The 15,996-nt window shown below is 57.3% G+C and overlaps 6 protein-coding genes across 6 annotated transcripts; 5 read left to right on the top strand and 1 right to left on the bottom strand.

Moving 5' to 3' along the window:
* Positions 1 to 172: 172 nt before the first annotated feature.
* Positions 173 to 1,750, top strand: CH63R_02923 (Hsp90 co-chaperone cdc37; the record flags this gene model as incomplete). The annotated part of the gene is made up of 3 exons (XM_018297898.1): positions 173 to 196; positions 273 to 1,556; positions 1,625 to 1,750. The coding sequence occupies 3 exons, from the start codon at positions 173 to 175 to the stop codon at positions 1,748 to 1,750; spliced, it is 1,434 nt and encodes a 477-aa protein (XP_018162714.1).
* Positions 1,751 to 6,094: 4,344 nt separating this feature from the next.
* On the top strand, positions 6,095 to 7,237 carry CH63R_02922 (Phosphoric diester hydrolase-like protein; the record flags this gene model as incomplete). The annotated part of the gene is made up of 1 exon (XM_018297897.1): positions 6,095 to 7,237. The coding sequence occupies one exon, from the start codon at positions 6,095 to 6,097 to the stop codon at positions 7,235 to 7,237; it is 1,143 nt and encodes a 380-aa protein (XP_018162713.1).
* Positions 7,238 to 8,985: 1,748 nt separating this feature from the next.
* CH63R_02921 (Fungal transcriptional regulatory protein) lies at positions 8,986 to 10,021 on the top strand (the record flags this gene model as incomplete). The annotated part of the gene is made up of 2 exons (XM_018297896.1): positions 8,986 to 9,224; positions 9,307 to 10,021. The coding sequence occupies 2 exons, from the start codon at positions 8,986 to 8,988 to the stop codon at positions 10,019 to 10,021; spliced, it is 954 nt and encodes a 317-aa protein (XP_018162712.1).
* An 877-nt stretch (positions 10,022 to 10,898) lies between these two features.
* CH63R_02920 (Cell wall biogenesis protein) lies at positions 10,899 to 11,498 on the top strand (the record flags this gene model as incomplete). The annotated part of the gene is made up of 3 exons (XM_018297895.1): positions 10,899 to 11,073; positions 11,227 to 11,359; positions 11,429 to 11,498. The coding sequence occupies 3 exons, from the start codon at positions 10,899 to 10,901 to the stop codon at positions 11,496 to 11,498; spliced, it is 378 nt and encodes a 125-aa protein (XP_018162711.1).
* Positions 11,499 to 11,804: 306 nt separating this feature from the next.
* Positions 11,805 to 13,309, bottom strand: CH63R_02919 (Duf1682 domain protein; the record flags this gene model as incomplete). The annotated part of the gene is made up of 3 exons (XM_018297894.1): positions 11,805 to 12,177; positions 12,231 to 13,098; positions 13,231 to 13,309. 3 exons carry the CDS (start codon positions 13,307 to 13,309, stop codon positions 11,805 to 11,807), a joined length of 1,320 nt encoding a protein of 439 aa, XP_018162710.1.
* A 429-nt stretch (positions 13,310 to 13,738) lies between these two features.
* CH63R_02918 (Gsg2 protein kinase) lies at positions 13,739 to 15,417 on the top strand (the record flags this gene model as incomplete). The annotated part of the gene is made up of 2 exons (XM_018297893.1): positions 13,739 to 14,698; positions 14,749 to 15,417. 2 exons carry the CDS (start codon positions 13,739 to 13,741, stop codon positions 15,415 to 15,417), a joined length of 1,629 nt encoding a protein of 542 aa, XP_018162709.1.
* Positions 15,418 to 15,996: the final 579 nt, after the last annotated feature.

Below are 15,996 nucleotides of genomic sequence, written 5' to 3'. Positions count from 1 at the left end.
CTCTGCACCAGGTGCGACTGCCAAACAACAGCCATTCGCCATTCACTGTCGGGCAAAATCCAGAACATTCCACAAAACAACATAGTCTCGATAGTCGTCACCTCAACGATCGAGGCCCGCATCCGCTGCAGGCACACAAGTATCAACATCCCAACGACAAACCATTGACAAGATGCCCGTCGACTACAGCAAATGGGTACGTTACTCAATCGCTGTACCCCATCGTGGTCGCTACAACGCCGACCGCACTTGCTAACTGGGAAACACCCTAGGACGCGCTGGAGCTCAGCGACGACTCGGACGTCGAAGTCCACCCCAACGTCGATAAGCGGTCCTTCATCCGAGCGAAGCAGAACCAGATCCACCAGGAGCGACTCCAGCGCAAGCACCAGATCGAGACGCTCAAGTACGAGCGTATCATCAACGATGGCCTGATGAAGCGCATATCCAAGCTGCTCGACGCCCTTAAGTCCCACGCCTCCGAGGCCGAGACCCGCAACCCCGGCGAGGTCGCCTTCCAGGCCGTCATGGAGTCCGCCGGAAGGCCCGAGGATGACCAACCGCCCCCGCGCCCCGAGGGTATCCACGCTGATTCGGAACCGCTGCCGAGCTTCTCCAAGATGATGGCTGTGCTGCTAGACCAGGTGAATAAGGAGCTGGACGAGAAGAAGCCCGAGAACCGCTACCAGGGCATGCTCGAGGGTGTCGAGGAACACCTTACTAAGGTCCAGAATCTGCAGAAGGAGCTGCTGGCGAAGCTGGCCGAGCTGGAGAAGGAAGAGGGTCGCAAGATCACAAGCGAGGGCATCCACACGGGCTTCGACAGCTCGCACGTCAGCAAGTCCAAGGACACGGAGAAGAAGGAGGAGGAGCGCAAGCCGGAGCTCTTGAACCCCAACTTTGACATGACGCAGTCGTTGCCGGCCAAGTCGACGACGTCGTACGACGATGACGAGGAGATCGAGGCGTCCCCGGCGGCCAAGACATTTGCCCAGATCAAGCCTAACGACTACGCGTCCAGCCTCTCGTACCTGTCCAAGAACCCGCAGATCCTGACGGAGCGGGAGACGGACGGACTCCTCGTGCTCGCGTTCGACGCCGCCCTCGAGGGCAAGGACGACTACTGCCGACAGTGCGTGCACCAAGCACTACTGCTGCAGTACTGCCGGGCGCTCGGTAAGGACGGCGTCGGCATGTTTTTCAAGCGCATCACGACGCGGGGTCACCAGGCGCAGGAGGTGTTCTTCAAGGACGTCCAGGACACGTACGGCAAGATCAGGAACCGGGCCCGGGAGATTGTCAAGGAGCGGGCCAACGAGCCCGAGGGGGTCGAGCAGATCCAGCTGCACGCGGTGGAGCCCGGCACTGAGATCAAGATCACGATTCCGCCCAAGGACAGCGAGGACGCGGCCGTCAAGCAGGGACGGGAGATCTTTGAGGGCTTTAGCCCGGAGTTCCAGAAGGCCCTGGAGAGCGGCAGCTTGGACAAAGTCAACGAGGTGCTTGGTAAGATGAAGGTGGACGAGGCCGAGGACATTGTTGGCAAGCTGGGCGACGTAAGTGATGCTCTATCCTGTGTGTGACATGTTTGGTGAGCATCTTCTGACGAAACCACGAATGACAGGCCGGCATCCTGAGCCTGGAGGAGCAGATCATCGACGCCACAACGGAGGAGGGCCAGAAGGCGCTCAAAGACATGGAGGCGGCACAGGCCGGGTCGGAGTCTGGGTTCGCGCCGGACCCTGAGTAAAGGACGGGAGCCAAGAGGGTGTGAAGGTTAATTAGGCCGGGCCGAGCTAGAACATCTGGTTAAAAGGTCAGAGCACCGGGGGGGCCAATACCACGGGGAGGCGTCTCGGTGTTGTGGAAGAGGGCACGACGATGAACAAGCGGTAAACATGGGGAGAATGGTCTTGTCGTTGGCGCAGATCAGCATTCGGCCAGATGTAAAAAGGAGAGAATTAAAGACGAAAATGCGAGCAAGCACCGGACACGGCTTAGGCAGTGCGTGAAAGCGTGGCAGTATTCCCTTGTTGCGCGCAGGGGGCTTCATAGAGGCATTGGCTGATTGGCAAGACGATCGAGTGTGCTCGTGTGTATGTGTGTGTCAGCGTGGCTTGGCATCGCCGAAGTGGACGCGGCCTTCCGGACGCACGCCGTCTCTTGCCTGGTATCCCACATGAACAACTGACAGGCATCTTGTGGCCATCCATATTGGCAATTACGCGGACGATACGAGATGTCCGTGTCGGCTCTTTTGCACCATCCATTCAATGGCTGCTGCCCGGTCCATTTGGAACCGGACTGCAGGCGCAGTTAGACGTGGGACTGCCGTGGGCTTTCTTGCTACAGTCACACAAACCAGAAGGTTCAGGACCACGGGTCGAAGAGATCAGCCTGGTGGGGTTTCAAGAGACGGGGTATACCGCTCGGACGACGACGACGGCGGCGGCGACGTGGGCAACGCTGGACGAGGCGTTCGCTAGCCATAGCTCATATTTTCGCACTCTCGAGGAGAGATGGAGAGAGAAGTGACGAACCAAAAGTCCGCGCGCGGAAGGCGAAATGGTCGTGCGTATCTAGCCTCTGCCTCCTCCCTCTCCGCAGTTCAGATAACCGCGACGGCCGTCGTCAAAGAGAACTGCCAGGCCACGAGGGCCTTTGTGTGTGTATGTGTGTGTTTCTTTCTTTTTTTGCTTTGTTCCTGCCCTTGGCACCTTTAGCTCGGAAGGGGCAAGGGGACCAGGAGTTACAGTCGTTTGTTTGGCGTGTTTCACAGCGAGGGCATCTTGGTTGTTGGAATGCGTGTCACGTGGGATGGTGCGAGAGAGATACAGCGAGGCCAGCTCGCCCCGGGTTCCAGACCATGGGAGTATGGTGATGGGAAATAAGCATGTGTATGGCCTGCCTGTCATTTTCCCATGTCGGTAGAGGAGGAGGCTGGAGAACGACAGACGAAGTGACAGACAGATGGGACTGACGGACAGTGACAGCGACGGAGACGGAAGAGACATGGGTTTCAAAAATAGCACCGGGAGGCGATCTTGGCTGGGCGACCCCTGTCGGTCTCGTCGGGATTACTGCGGGATGCGTTTTGGTCCAAGTATCTGTACAGGTAGGTAGGTACCTATCGACTACGGATTGATGCCGTAGCGGCTTATGTCCGTATCCTTTGCTTACACTGCCTTGGACATGGCCGTGGGTTGGGTCAAGCTACTTGATTTGCTAGCGTGCAAGTGGCTGTTTCTGATGCTGGTCCCTCTTCCTGTCAAACAGGTCTGGCACCGTGAGTTGATCCACCAAACCCATCATCACCGGCTCGCTTCCTCCTGCCGTCGATGGGCATTTTTGGTTGACAACATTGATTGTTTATGGTGGGCTCCCCTTGCACTCGGTGACAGGATTTCGTGGCTTTCGTGGCTGGGGGCAACTGGAGTTCGTTTTTTTTCTTCCTCTTTTTCTCTTTCTCTTCTTCTCCTGCATCACCATTGACTAGCGCGACAGTTCGGGGGGAGACAGTGGAATTGCTCGATGCATTCTGGAACACTGGGCACGCAGAGACCCACGCACGCACGATCTACAGCACGCCAACCGCCGCTCGTTCTTTCCTCTGGTCCTTGTGTGGTGATCAACACCGCACAAGTTGGAGGCGGACTCGCATGCCTGCTTCTCTTGGGTTCTCCAATTTTCTCGCTGCTGCCCATCCGCCAGGCAACAGCCAGGCATTCGTGGAGGGTAGGACATACACGAAGAAGGCGACAAATCCATATAGCACGAGTCAGCCTCGCTTTTCTCCCCGAGGTCGGTTGGTTCGCGAAGCAGTCTACCTCTATGCGTTCTCTCTCTCTTTCTCTCTTTCTCTAGCCTGAGTATTTCCCCACGTGCGATCTGCTCGGTTCCAGATACAGTGCCCGTAGCTGTCGAAAAAACGAAAAAAAGGTTGGCTGGGTTTTGAGGGGGGGGGGGGGGGCGAAGCCTGGGAGTTGCAGCCGTGGTTGAGGTCGAGAATGGCGATGGAAGATGGATAAAAAATCGAGGGGCTGTGGATGGGCCTTCACCCCGTGTGTTTCCCCATCGAAATGGGCCATTGAAATGGACTCCTTCCCTTCAATCTTGGCGCTCCCTCTGCGAAGCTACGTCATGGAGCCCCAGAGAAACGTCCCGCCAACCTCGGACAACGCAGATCGTCGAGGAAGTCTGCTCTTTTGGTTGCCCATGCCAAGTAAGCATGCTTTCGAGGCGGTCACGGCGCCGAAAGCTAGACGGGAAGTCTGATGAGGCAGGGGGGGGGGGGGGGGGGGCGTTGTGTGTGTGTGTGTGTATGTGTGTCAGACTGTCAGTGTGTGTCGCTGAAGGTTGAAGGGAGAGAGTTTCGGGATTAGGGGTAACTCTTCTTGGCCCAAAGCACAAGCACTTTCGACAAGCCCTGGGCGTGCGGCTGCAACTTCACTTCACTTCACATTCTTCCGCCCTCGCCTTGGATGGATCAGTGGTTGACGAAAACATTCGCCGCACAATAATGGAGGACAGATCCCTTTAGTGGTGATTCGGATGAGGACGGCTTGATCAGGGGCAATCCTCGTCCAGGATTTGAAGGATGAGACGGCGAGGACCATTTTCCCCATGTGCCTTGTTTTTTCTTCATCTTCATTTTCTTGTCTCTCTCTCTCTCTCTCTCTCTCTCTCTCTCTCTCTCTCTCTCTCTCTCTCTCTCTCTCTCTCTCTTTTCGCCCGGCTGGGACTCGTCTCAAGTCCGTGGAGTCGGTCAGAGTGGGAAAAGGTGACAGGTAAAAGATGACACGCACGCCACATCCTCGAGGAATGAGAGCCGTCGTTGTCCCGCGTCCGCCAGCATGGCGAGTCCACCCTATCTCTCTCCCTCTGGCCCCGTCTCGGGCTTACTGCGCAGCACCTAAAGCACCTTAGCGACGGGCTCGTGCTCAGTGTTGGTGTTGGATAAAACGTCGCTCATGCTGCACTGCACGGAACGTCGTTCTGCTGACCCGGACTTGGACCGATGCATGCTTCAAATGTCGCTGGGGGGGCGGCGGGCTGTGTAATTCTGTGAGGTGAGAAGTACACGTACACGCCTACGGCCCCGGGCCGTAGGCGAGCATGGGACAATTGTCGAAAAATAGAGTGGCTGCTAGTGGCGCTGGACAGAAGGCCGTGTAAAACATGGATGAAGAAAGAGAGAGAGCAACGCGGCCATTGTACGGGTAGCCTATGGGATAGCCAAACGGGCAAGTAGTGCACATTGGTATCCAGCGACTGCGCCATGCCCGCCATGCAGCCCGCCCACACGCCCGGAGCGCCCCCACGAGGGACGGGGGGACTGACTGGGGGGGGCCGCGCAACCAACAGGGTCCAACGTATTCAGCCTTCAGCCTTCACCCTTTGCTCTCGGGCCTTGGTGTTTGGTGCTTGGTGCTTGATGCGCATCTGTCTGTCTGTCCGTCTGTCTGATGTTCTCTAGTCCCCATCGGTCATTGGGAGGAGGGGGGCTACGGCCCACGGCGAGAGGAGCAGAGCTAAGAGAGGAAACATCCAAGAGTTCTCTTCTTCTCTTCCTCCTTGCCCCTCCCCACAGGTACCGTGAGGATCATCTCCCATGTGCCGTGCATATTAAGACTGGGAGGATCCGGCACTCATGTCCACGGTGGATAATACATCATATCCCGCACTCTCTCGCGGATCGTCACTTATACTACCTTGTCCGGTATCATCCAGTCTCTCGTTGCCCTGCTCACGCAACCTACTTCCCATCTGGCCCTACTCCATCGACTCCGACCTCGCCGTTTCTCTCTCTTGCCCTGTTTTCCATCTCGCCAACCACCTCATTGTCGTTGTTATTGTCGTTGTTGTGTGTGTGTGCCTGGTGCAGAGCAACGCCCCGTCGATCGTCACTCCGTCCTCACCGTCTGTCTCACTCTCACTCTCGGAATTTATTTAGGCGACGAGGGATCAAACTTCAAGGTCTTGGTTCATTGAGGATTCTCAGTTTCTGTCTTACAAACAAACACGCACACTCACGCACGAGACAATCATACATCACATCACATCACAACACCCGACAACATACACCATCGCCAACATGGTCTTCTCACTCCGCAAAGCTTTCGCGGCCGTCCTCGCCTCGACGGCAGCAGTCTATGCCCTCCCCTCGGACTCAACAGCAGCGGCCGTCGACTCGACAACCGTCTCCGCCGAGTCCTCCAACACGACGGCCTGCAACAACTCGCCCTCGCTCTGCAGCCGCAAGTACAACAACATCACCCACATGGGCGCCCACGACAGCGCCTTCCTCCGCGACGCCAGCACCCAGAACTCTATCGCCGGCAACCAGTACCATAACGCCACCGTCGCCCTGAACTCGGGCCTGCGCCTGCTCCAGGCTCAGGTCCACCTCGTCAACGGTACCTCGGGCAACGTCCTGCAGCTCTGCCACACCACCTGCAGCCTGCTCGACGCCGGCACCCTAGAGAACTGGCTCTCAGCCGTCAAAGACTGGATGGACAAGCACACCAATGAAGTCGTCACCATCCTCCTCGTCAACTCGGACAACCAGGCGGCCTCGGCCTTTGGCAAGGTCTTTGAGTCGTCCGGCATCGCAAAGTACGGCTACAAGCCCTCGTCGTCCTCAGCCACCTCGAACTGGCCCACCCTGCAGACCATGATCGACGCCGACACCCGCCTCGTCACCTTTGTCGCCTCCATCACCGCCGACGCCAACTACCCCTACCTGCTGCCCGAGTTCTCGTACGTCTTCGAGACCGACTACGAGGTCACCTCGGCTGCCGGCTTCAACTGCACCGTCGACCGCCCCTCGACCTACTCGTCCGCCACCGCCGCCGTCTCGGCCAACATGCTGCCCCTGATGAACCACTTCCAGTACCAGATCCTCGCCGCCGACATCCTCATCCCGGACGTCAGCGATATCGAGACCACCAACTCGGCCAGCACCACCACCGCCGGTGCCCTCGGCCTGCACGCCCGGACCTGCAAGGCGGAGTGGGGCGTCAAGCCCGTCTTCGTCCTCGTCGACTTCTTCGACAAGGGCCCGGCCATCGACACCGCCGACTCGCTCAACGGCCTTTCGGAATCCGACATCTCGGGCCGCAGCAGCAGCAACAGCGCGACGGCCCGCTCGAGCAGTGCCAAATCCGCCAGCAGGTCCCCTGGCATGGAGACGGGCGCCCTCGTCGCCTTCCTCGCGGCCGCCCTCTTTCTGTTCTAAGGGCCCGTCCGAGCGCTGACTGAACGTTTCTCGTCAAATTTCCATGGGTAGAAAGCATGGGGAGCAGATAATTTCGGACGAACACACGGATCCATACCTGCTTCTTGCCTCTTCTCACTTCTTCGTCTTCTGTTTTCCTCTCTTTTCCTTCTTTATTTCTTTGGTTGTGTTACTGCGGAAAATGCATAGCGATGGCGTTTTGTGTGAGCCGACGACCGTTCGGCAGGAGACATGTTCAACAACAGAAATGTTCAAACCACGACGAACCTTCTTGTTTATTGTGTTACCCCCTTTTTTTTTTTCAAACTCTCTCATCATGTACACACTGGGGGAACCGGGACCCCGCGATTTGACGGGCGACGTGCTTGGACCAGAAGCCCCTAAGAGTAAGGGTCTTGACGACGAATGACACCTCCCCCAACGAAAGGGGGTTAAGATAGGAGTATCGATATGGGACGGAATTCGGGCATGGCATGAAGCCATAGCCCCTGACAATATCAAAAGTAAAACTCATGCCAACATTTTGATCGACGTTCCTTCTTGTCCACGTGTGATGATCAAGCAGGGCGCAGAGTTGACTTGTCTGCCCCCTATCACGGTAAACCGGCAGGGCAGCCCGCACATTTATACACCGCACCACACGTATACTTGTCGTCTGGTAATGTGTGCATCGTCGGGAGAGCCGTGGCTCGACAACAGCCACAACCATGTCTTCCTCTCTCTCTCTCTCCTGTAAACGTATCAGACAACCAGCCCCCCTCCCTCTGCGGGCGTCCGGGCTCAGAGTTCCCGCTATCGCAAGACTGAAGCGTGCCAGGGCCCAGGGCCGAACGGGAAAAGCGGCCTTTTCTCTTCTCGGTTTTTTTTTTTTTTTCGACGAGCACGATGTTTCGGATCAGCATGTCACATCAACTCTTGGCCCTCAGATCAACCCCCCAGGATCCCTGCCGTGCATCTGTTCTGGCCGCTGATGAGGATATCAAGATTTCCCTTCTGGGCCACCTCCCAAACAGTGCGTATGGAATCAAGCCTCCGTCCCCGACACCGAATCCTTGCCTTCGAGCATTCCCTCCCCCACCCTCTCCCCAAACGATGCTTTCAAACCACACGGTACGATGTATGCGATCACGAAAAAGAGCCCACCACTCGTCTCAACTTGCCGCTAGCGCGTTCCCGACTGCGCCCCCTGTCAACGGATTCGGGGGGTGCGCTGCAGTTGATCACGGATCAGATGGCAGCCTTTCAAGCCGCGATATGCGACCGAGAACTTTGCCTTCCCATCCCCCACCTCCTTTCTCGATTCCCAAACGGCTGGGACACACGATGTGAGGGCCGCGGAAAAGCTTGTTGAGTCAACAACCCCCCGAGTCGCGTTCCCCCCCTCCCTTCGTAAAGCAAGGAAATGAGCGCGAGGGACTCGGGTGGTCGGCAGGCCCTACTTTGAGGCTGCGAAGCTTGTTTTCCTCTTCATCCCTCCCCTTGGTATATATAAGTCGTCGTAGGGCGCCCGGCCACTGTTCTCCCATCGTGGTCCGGGTCTCTGCCTTTTCGATACTCACATACGTTTTTCCTCACCCCCCCCGTTCGTTTCTAATTCATTCGTTTCAATTTAGTCGACACCCAGATTGCTGTGCAAGCTGCGTTTGTTTGACACTGTTACTTTTTTATTTATTGATTCAAGAAAGAGTTCGTTGTAATATATATACAGCCGCCAAGCAGTGAGCCCAACCCTGCAGTCGACCGCCAAGATGATCTATCCGCTCGCCCTCACGACGATCCTCGCTGCCACGGCCACCTTGACCCATGGCTTGACCGTGCCCGGCTCCTCGTCCACCGGTGGCGGTTTTGGCTTGGGGGTCCTGCCGAGGCAGCAGAAGCAGGCCAAGTCGAGCTGCCTGAACTCAAACCTCATCCAGAGCGCCAGCGCCCTCACCGGCCAGGAGCCCGGGACGGACGGGATCAAGGCGGGACAGGCCAAGTCAGAGACGTACGTACCTTTTCCCCATCGTCGGGTCGGGGCAGTCCAGCATAGAGTGTCGGGGCTAACACGGGACATGAACCACCATCAGCGACCCCAATAACTTCATCAACTTCTGCGAGGGCCAAACCATCACCAATGGGCAGCAGATCACGGCCGGGTCCTGCAGCGGCGTGCCCCAGGGCAAGATCCCCGCGCAGAAGAACATGATCTCGGCCATGATCACGAACCCGCAGCCCGGCACGACGGTCGAGGCCGGCAAGACGTTCAACGTGTCGGTGCAGACGACGCACCTCAAGGCCGGCGTCTTCGTCAACCCGACGACCAACTACTACACGGCGCCGCAGGACCTCGACAGCTCCGGCGACATCATCGGCCACTGCCACGTGACGATCCAGGACATCGGCTCCCTCAAGTCGACGACGCCGCCGGACCCGACCAAGTTCGCCTTCTTCAAGGGCATCGACGACGACGGCAACGGCAAGGGACTACTGCAGGCCACGGTCGACGGGGGCTTGCCGGCGGGTACGTACCGCGTGTGCACCATGATCGCGGCGGCGAACCACCAGCCCGTCATCATGCCCGTCGCGCAGCGCGGCGCGCAGGACGACTGCACAAAGTTTGAGGTCACCGGCGGCGGCGGCGGCGGCGCGACGAAGGATGCCGGTGCGGCGAAGGGGGCCGGCGCGGCGAAGGGGGCCGGCGACGCGACGAAGAAGGCCGGCGACGCGACGGCCACGAAGCCTAAGAAGAGCTGCGACGCCGCCAAGAAGAAGGAGAAGGAGAAGAAGAAGGGCGGAAACTGAGAGGTCGTCGATGATGAAGGGGTGAAAGACACGCGGCGGTTGATTGCTGAACTTGGAGATCGGGTCGGGGTCAGGTCAGGAGGGTTTAGTATACATAGCTTGCCTTTGTATCATGCTCGTGCTGAACCCGGTGCTGGCAGCCGGGTCGCTCGTAGTCATAGTCCACGTGGCAGCACCACTCTGCCTTTAATGGCACGACGTTCATCTCAAGGTAGTGGCTCCGTCCCCGATCCCGAGTGAAAGGTAAGACATTGCGTCGACGTGATGTCTCGGTCGTTACGTAGGTAGGTAGTTGAGAGATCGTCTTTTGTGGGAATCGGCCGCTTTTAGAGTTTCCCGTGCCTGGGAGGGGGGTGTCGAACTTGCGGGTGATCGTCACGCCAAGTAGTGGGTGACAAGCAGAATAACTTTTCTTTAACAAGACGCTCCAGTGAGACCAGAACAACCAACGGTCTGGCAGATCAGCGAGTTGGTGAATTGGGCAGGTACAGACGGGGAGGGGGGTAATGAGACGGGTGTTGCGTCGGATATGCAGTACAGGTACAAAGTGGCGATGCCGCTAATCCCGATCAGGAATGAAAGCTTGCCCGCTCCTGCCCTCCCGAGTCAACGACACTTCGTGTGAGCTGCGCGGCTTTACCTCATCGCCGTGGAGGGGACGGAAAGAGGAGTTTCTAATCCAACAAATCACGAGCAATCTCAGATATCCCGCCCGCTTTCTCTACCTCACTCATTTTTTCTTCTTCCTCTTTTCATTGTTTTCGACGGTAACAAGTCTCAGCCATCTTTGGTCTCCAGCTCCTCTTGACAGCTAGTTGCCAATCTAATCCAGTCTAACCGACCACACCCAGCACTTACCACCCAAAGTCAGCCCACGATGTCGACCGAGGACTACTCCAAGATCCCCACGCCCGAGACGGCGTACTGCGACTTCTGCCTGATCCCCGTCGGGACGGGCAGCGTCTCCGTCGCCAACGAGGTCGCCCAGGTCCAGCGCCTGCTGAAGGCTAGCGGGCTCAAGTACACGATGCACTCGGCAGGCACGACCGTCGGTGAGTTCGCTGTTGTCCTAGACTGAATAAAATGGGCGGGATGTCCGAGATACATACACACACACACCCACACACACACACAGAGAGAGAGAGAGAGAGAGAGAGAGAGAGAGTGTGTGTGTGTGTGTGTGTGTGTTTTGTGTGTGAACAAAGCTGACGAAATGTCTCTTCCCAACCACCCAGAGGGAAGCTGGGATGACGTCTTCCGCGTCATCGGCCAGGCGCACTCCCTGGTCCACCAGAGCGGCGTCGTCAGGATCCAGTCGTCGATGCGCGTCGGTTCGAGGTTTGTCTATCTGAAGTAGCAGTGAGTGCGCATGCGGGAATGCATCGGGGCTGATGATGGACTGCGCAGGACGGACAAGAAGCAGACGGCCGAAGACAAGGTGAAGCGGGTCGAGGGCATTCTGGCGTCGGACGAGTGAGTGAATGGGCTGTCGGAACAACCTGCAGCACACGCACGATGGGGGTGGGAAACAGCCACGGAAATGACGGCTTATTAAGTCTTCTTGATTGGCATGGGATTACACTATTTGATTTCCCACGCCGCCTTTCGTGATAGTACATGTATACATCTCAGCCCAAGCAAGCAGATTGTAATATTGACACCGCGGACTCCGCGTAACCCCCTCGAACCATACACAACGCTGCCCCCCCACTCCCTTTTTGCCTCGATTAGAATGATACCGAGATAGAATTACTTTTCAGGAATTACGACCGCCGCCACTACTCTAACCGCGCATGGTCTGCTTCTTCATGCTCTTCTTCAGGTCGCGCTCGCGCTCCCTCTCGAGATACTTCTTCTGCGCCTTGGCGTCGAGAGCGCTCAACTCGGCGTCGCGCTTAGCCTTCTTCTGCTTCTCGCGCTCGAGCGCACGCTCCTCGGCCTTCTCGGCGTCGGCAGCCTTCTTGAGCTGGGCAATGGTCTCCTCGCGCACGCTGCGCACCTTGCGCAGGACCTCGGGGCGGAAGTGGGCGCCGGAAACGAGAGCGTCAGGCGCGCGGACGAAGTACTCAAAGATGGGCAGCAGGGCGTCGTAGTTGTTGCTGGAGGGGATGCGGTAGCGAAGGTAGATGCGCTTGCGAGGGGTGGTCTCCTCCAGGCTTTGGGTTGTTAGCATTGGACAACAGAGAACCTAATAGTTATCATGACTTACGTAGTGGGGCGGTCAGTGGGCTGGTCGGAGACAATGAGGTAGTCAAAGGCATCGCCGGCAGACTCGACGGCCTTGATGAGCTCGGGCGTCAACAGCTGCTCCGTGATCTCGGCGCTCTCGCTCATGACAGTGACCCAGTTGGGGAGCTTGGCGTGGTCCTTGGTGAAGGTGATGGAGACGTCGTAACGGTCGTCGCGAACCTGCTTCATGCGGTCCTTGGAGACGATCGCCCAGACAAAGTTATCGTAGGTGCTCTTGTTATCCTTGCTGCGCAGTTCGTGGGTACCGGGGATGGAGGGAACAGTGAGGTTTTCCTTGCCGTCAAAGGGGTAGATGGTAGCCTCGACGGAGTCGTGGGGGGCCTCGATGGTGTCCATGAAGAAGCTGGAGACGGTCTCGACGATTCTCAAGGCCGGGTTGAAGCGCTTGGTCAGCGTCAGCTTGACGTCGACGAACGCGACATTCTGGCGACCGGTGGCGTAGCTGGCGAACTCGAAGAGCGACTTCTCGCGCAGCACGCCGCCGGCATCCTTGGGGTCGGTGTCGGTGGTCGAACGCGGGGAGAAGCCGACCGAGGCGAACTCGGACTTGAGCGTCGGCGCGTGAGCAACGGCCCAGGCCGTGGCCTTCTTGCGATTGAGACGCGCGCCGATGATGTGCAGAAGGAAGATGACAGCGCTAATGGCGAGAATGGCACCCTCGAGCTTGAACTCGCTGAGCGAGTGACGCTCGTGGATGTTGTACCACTTCGTGTAGGGAACGGCCGTGGCCTGGGGCGCGCCGCCGCCAAGAATCGCGCCGCCGGGGGCAGCAGTGAAAGCGCTAGGCGTAGGCGACGGATCAGGAGCACCGGCGAAGTCTGCGAAATCTGTATGCGAAGGCGGATTGCGTCAGTTTGAGGAGGTGATGGTTTTTGTGGGTGCTGAGGGGAAATGGGAAGCTTTGACGGCACGGGGGTGTTGGACACGTTGGCTGGGGGTTGCGATTGAGTATCACGTACCGGCGTCTCCGCTAGGAACTGCGGATGCAGAGGACGACTTGGAGGCTCCAAAGAGACCGTTGATAAAGTTGGCGGCCATGGTTGCGGTCGAGGGGGATGGCTGGCTGGCTGGCTGGCTGCGGTGGTGTCAAGATCCAAGACTGCAGACAGTGAAGCTGCGAGCTTGTGAGGAGGTATGGTATCGCCAGCGGAGCGGAAGGCGAAATTAGGCCAGTCGTCAACCAGTCGTCAGCCAGTCACATCGCTCTTCTGGAACCTGGGGCAATGACGCTGCCCCACACTGACATCTCAATGCGGTCGAGCCCAGCCGAGCGGGTCCTCGATAGCGGCTGCCGGAGGAACATGCCTTCCGTTAATCTGCCCGTCGTTTGGTCTGGTTGTCTGGACAACGTGCATTGAGCGTCAATAGATGCCAGCGGCACGCATCGCAGACGATTTGCAACGAACGACAATGGCAAGGCTTTAAGCTCGGCACACCTATGCTGAATGAAATCACGACGAACACACAATGGCTAGAACCACGGCTGCCCGCACGTATGGCAAGGCCTCGACGAAAGCGAAGGCACGCCGACTCTTTGCCGAGGTCCCTCCTAGTCCGCCACGAAAATCTGATGCGGCGATTTCAGTAGCCAGTGATGATGATTCGGTCATCAAAATCACGGAAAAGCTGCACGGCTTTGAGATTCAAGACGAGGTTTACTCCTCTGAGGACGAACTTTCCAGAGACTTCAACTCCATTGTTGTTGCACTTCCACCACAACCGGCAAAGTCGGGATCTCCCAAGCGGGAACTAAAGAAGACCCCAAGAGCGACCAGGTCTGTAGCAACACCAAAAGTCAAGAGGACACTTTCAACCCCGGCATCCAAGGTTGAAGCACTCGAGACCGAGATCGCTGAGCCTGTCTCGCCGCCTCACCCCGGCTACCGCGTTCTCACTTGGGAAGAGGTCTGTCCACCGGGAGACACAATTGAGAAGATAGCCGAGGCCTCCTACGCCGAGGTTTATCGAGTCCGTAACGAACGCGGCACGAGCATCATCAAGTGCATCCGCCTCGAGTCACCAATCAAGGCGCAGACCAAGGCGCAGGAGCGTTCAGGTCTTGTCGATGAAGAGCCGCATTCCGAAGACGATATGCGTGGTGAGCTGCGCATATCCGAGTGGCTCGCCGACATTCCCGGCTTCGTCATCTACAAGGAGCGCTACCTTGTGAAGGGCAAAGCGCCCAAATGCCTCCTGGAGACGCACCAGAGCTTCCATCGGAAGATGAAGCGCAAGGATCCGGACAGGTTGCAGTTTTATCCCAGTCCGAGCCGCTATCTGGCCGACACGACGTTCTTGGTGGTGGAATTGGGTGATGCGGGAACTGCCCTGGAAGACTTTGAACTGGAGAATTCGAGTCAGTTGTGGGACATCTTCTTCCATGTTGCCATTGCTCTGGCTAGGGCGGAAGAGATGGCCTGCTTCGAGGTATGTTTGATGTGACCAGACGAGAAGGGTGTCATAATTGACAAGTGCAGCATCGCGATCTTCATGAGGGCAATCTCTGCATACGCAAGACAAAAGAGCCCATGACGCGAGACCCTAAGAAGGCAGCACCCTACTTCGGCTACTCCGGTCTCGATATTACGATTCTGGACTACGGGCTCTCTCGAGCTGAAGACCTCGAGGTCGAAGAGTCAGATCCTATTGCGCTCGACCTCGAGAAGGATCTCAGCATCTTCACCAGCACCCACGCACCGCAGTGCAAAGTCTACCGCCAAATGCGGTCCCTTTTGCTGCGTGGCGAACGTGGTCACCTGCCACCGTCGGCTCATAAAGTCCCCTATGCCAAGGGGGTTGGCGGCGAGCCTCTTTCGTGGGACGTGTACGTGCCGTACACCAACGTTTTGTGGCTCGCATACCTTTATCAGTATATGGTCAAGGGATTCAAGGGCGAGAAGAAGGATGTCGCGGAATTCAAGAAAGTCACCAAGGAGATGTGGAAGTATCTGGACCCGGATGCCAAGGCCGGGACGCCAGCGTTTGGTAGTTCGGCCGAGGTTGTCAGGTTCGCGTTCGAAGCCGGGTGGCTTGATGAGTCGCACTTGATGGATATCGGCGGCGAAGAAAGGGAAGACAGCATCATCCTCTCGCGGGAAGAGACGGAGGAGCTGGCACGGCGCAGATCACCAAGGAAGTTGCGGTGACCGGCGGTTGTCCGGGTCCGGGCTGCATTTTTTATTTACGGAGTAATTGCATATCAAGGGAGGGCATCGGAGCTTGGAAACTGGATTTGGGCTAGAGGCGAATTGGTGAATTGGAAAGGCTGATTTAGGTATGTCTATACCCGTTGGGCGTTATCACAATTGATTTGATGGTGTTTTTGAGGCTGCGTCGCTTGGAACAAGGCGCCGTGAGTTTGAGGGGGTAACAGGAGAACTTCGATTTGAGAGATCGATCTTGTAGCCGGCGATATGCGTACAGAGATCGTTTCATGGTGCTTTCACTCTCAACACAATTTTGACAATTGTTTCTCGACGATGGCCTGGGCCGTTCCGCTGTGGCTAAGCGTCAGTATTGGGGAAGGAACAATAAGTGTCTGCCAGCTATACAAAACACACGTCTTCACTAACGAACACTCGATAACCAAGTTCCGGCTCGTTGGAGTGGGCTTGGATGCTGTTCATCTTGCTCAGGCGCACGGGCGCGGCCTTTTTTTCCCCCCATCGTCGTCATCGTCCTTTGCCCTATTAGTTGTTTCTGAATACGCTTGGGATGGAGGCGGA

Source organism: Colletotrichum higginsianum, chromosome 2 (assembly GCF_001672515.1).
Source record: "Colletotrichum higginsianum IMI 349063 chromosome 2, whole genome shotgun sequence".
NCBI lineage: Eukaryota > Fungi > Ascomycota > Sordariomycetes > Glomerellales > Glomerellaceae > Colletotrichum > Colletotrichum higginsianum.
This window is presented reverse-complemented; position numbering and strand designations above follow the sequence as displayed.